Source organism: Penaeus vannamei, chromosome 39 (genome assembly GCF_042767895.1).
Source record: "Penaeus vannamei isolate JL-2024 chromosome 39, ASM4276789v1, whole genome shotgun sequence".
Classification (NCBI taxonomy): Eukaryota; Metazoa; Arthropoda; class Malacostraca; order Decapoda; family Penaeidae; genus Penaeus; species Penaeus vannamei.
Genome location: NC_091587.1, coordinates 8,271,551 through 8,274,050, shown reverse-complemented (window position 1 = coordinate 8,274,050; position 2,500 = coordinate 8,271,551). Strand labels below are relative to the sequence as shown.

The following is a 2,500-nucleotide window of genomic DNA, read 5'->3' as shown; positions in this document are numbered from 1 at the left end:
AACTATGTTTATTCTATTTTACTAAATATTTAGTAATTGACTAATAAGAGTTTATTAGAAGAATATATATATATATATATATATATATATATATATATATATATATATGTATAATGTTTTTTCTGTCTGTGTATGTATGTGTAGGTGTGTATGCGTAATTAGGTTATTTACTTTTTCTGGCAAAGCATAAATTGCTTTCATGGTATTCAGTATGGATATAGATGTCAGATTTTGATTGCCCATGTAATCTGAGTATACCTTTTTTCTCTGTTCTGTTCATTTACTTTTTTTTTGTTTTCTTTGTCTTTGCAGATTGTTTCCATAAAATGCAGATTTAATACATTTTTTCCGTTAGTTTGTCTGATTCTTCTGTACTATTTCCCAGGGGCTGACATGTATGCAGGCAGAGAAGGAGGCACATGGCTGGGCATGACTCAAAATGGCAATATTGCCTGTTTGCTAAATATATTGAAGCCAAGAGAAGAGTTCATGAAAGACGGGGCTGCTCGCGGCTTTCTTGTCGTGGATTTCTTGTTAGGAAATAGTGGTGGTTTTGAATACATGAAGAAAGTTGCAGATTCAGGAGTAAAATATAAAGATTTTAACTTGGTGATTTTGGAACCAGAAGGCAATAGCTATAAAATAGGATATTTAAATAGTTCGAAAAACATTCCACAAGTTTTAGAGCCCGGAGTCCTTGGCTTTGGGAACAGTGTGGTTGAAAAACCCTTCAAGAAAGTTCAAAGAGGCAAGAAAAAAATGGAGGAAGTCATCAGGTCTTTAGGAAAGAAGAGCTGTGAGAAGGAGCTGATTCACGAGCTTTTCGAGATGATGAAAGACCGTGAAATGAATTTTCCAGATGACCAACTGAGTTACCAAGGTCGTCAACACTCCAAGGACTTGTTAGATGAGTTGTGCAGAATGTGGGTCAAATGTACATCAATAAATTATGGAACAAGGTAATAGCTCACTCTATTGTAGCTATAATATTTTCTCTTCTTGATTTTGTTATTGATTTTAACATGAAATATTTTTTGTTGCAACAGTGGTAATCATTTTGATAAGGATATTTTTTCAGTGATAACATTTAGCAGAAAATAAAGAAGTAGATATATCTATCTCTATGTATATTGATATTGATATTTATATAGATATATACACACACAACTATTATATGCTCTTAACATTGCAGAACATTGTTACAAGACAGTAGTTTCTGTAAAATATACCTGAAGATAATATTTAAAGAAGGCAGACAATTTATAACATGATTATCCTTAGAACTCCTTAATGAAAGGAGTATGAAAGTTCAGTATAGGATGGTCAGAAAGTATTTAATGATAAGATCAACTAGGTATTAAAGAAGTAAAGAGAACACCATAAGATCAAACCCCATATTTAGATTGTGAATAAAGCATATATTTTTTATCATGTTTCTAAAAGTTTTTATTGATTTTGATATTTATTCCTCCCATTTCAGAAATACAAATGCATCTTTTATTGCTTTTGCAAAGCAAGAACTTGGGGAAACTTTTTCTCTTTACCTCTTAAGAAATAGCATTTGATAATTGAGTAGCATTTCTTACTTTTTTTCTTTTTCCTTTGTTGCTTTTACCTCTATTTATTTTTACAGAACAACAACAGTCATACTGGTGGACCACAAGGGCAACGTTACATACAAAGAGCAGACAATGGAGGAACCAATTGATATAAATAATGTTACGTGGAAGGAAAATCAATATAATTTTACGGTGCAGGTATAGGACAAAAATTGTGTGCATAGTTTTGTGATTCTTTGCCTTAAAGAGTGATATGTGCTTAGCATGTAGATCTACACTCATAAAGATGAGTTCTAAGGGAATTTAAGATACATTTAGATGTTCCTTTTAAGTTGCTCAGCTAATCAAGTAGCCAAATGAGTAGTTGGGCTTTTGGTCACAAATTTATTAAAGAAGTTTCACCAAATTGAGGGTAATGAACTGTATTCATGTTGAAAAATGTAGAAAAGGTATGAATCAGAATGAACATCTTCACAATACAAGAGATGTATTTAAGTGGTCTTCATTAGAAACACATGTATTTCTGACAAAGATATATTTGAAACCAGTTTTAAAAACATCTCTTGTGTTGTGAAGATATTAATTCTCATTCATACCTTTTCTAGAATTGAGAGTAGTGAAGAATTTGAGAAAGGAAAGTTAGTTATTCCTGTGGCATCAGTGGGATTGGGGAGGGGGGTGCATGGCTAAATCTCTGGGTGAAGTCGTAATTTTTTTTTCTGTGCAGTGTTAAAAGTATTTGAATTTGTTATGTTACAATTAAGGAAATTTCGGAAATGAGTAGTGCTATGTTGATTTCTGGACACTATTTTGATGAAAACAGGCATGTTCCTGTGGCATTAGGAATGTGATACAGGTAATATACTTGCTCCTAATAAAGTCATTTATTTAGTTAAATACTACATTCTATAGCACATTTTCCTCATTCTGCTCTCAGAGCT

At 32.1% G+C, this 2,500-nt stretch overlaps 1 protein-coding gene across 6 annotated transcripts in view; it reads left to right on the top strand.

The window, feature by feature from the left end:
• LOC113826802 (transport and Golgi organization 2 homolog) overlaps positions 1–2,500 on the top strand; it is an 11,011-nt gene that overhangs the window by 7,937 nt on the left and 574 nt on the right. For all 6 annotated transcript variants that reach the window (XM_027379688.2, XM_070116503.1, XM_027379690.2 and 3 more), the window contains exons 3-4: positions 386–959; positions 1,634–2,500. The exon at positions 1,634–2,500 is cut by the window's right edge and continues 574 nt beyond it. In XM_027379688.2, the coding sequence (XP_027235489.2) occupies positions 386–959; positions 1,634–1,763 (704 nt within the window). In that variant the 3' untranslated portion in view covers positions 1,764–2,500. The remainder of the gene's footprint in view (positions 1–385; positions 960–1,633) is intronic.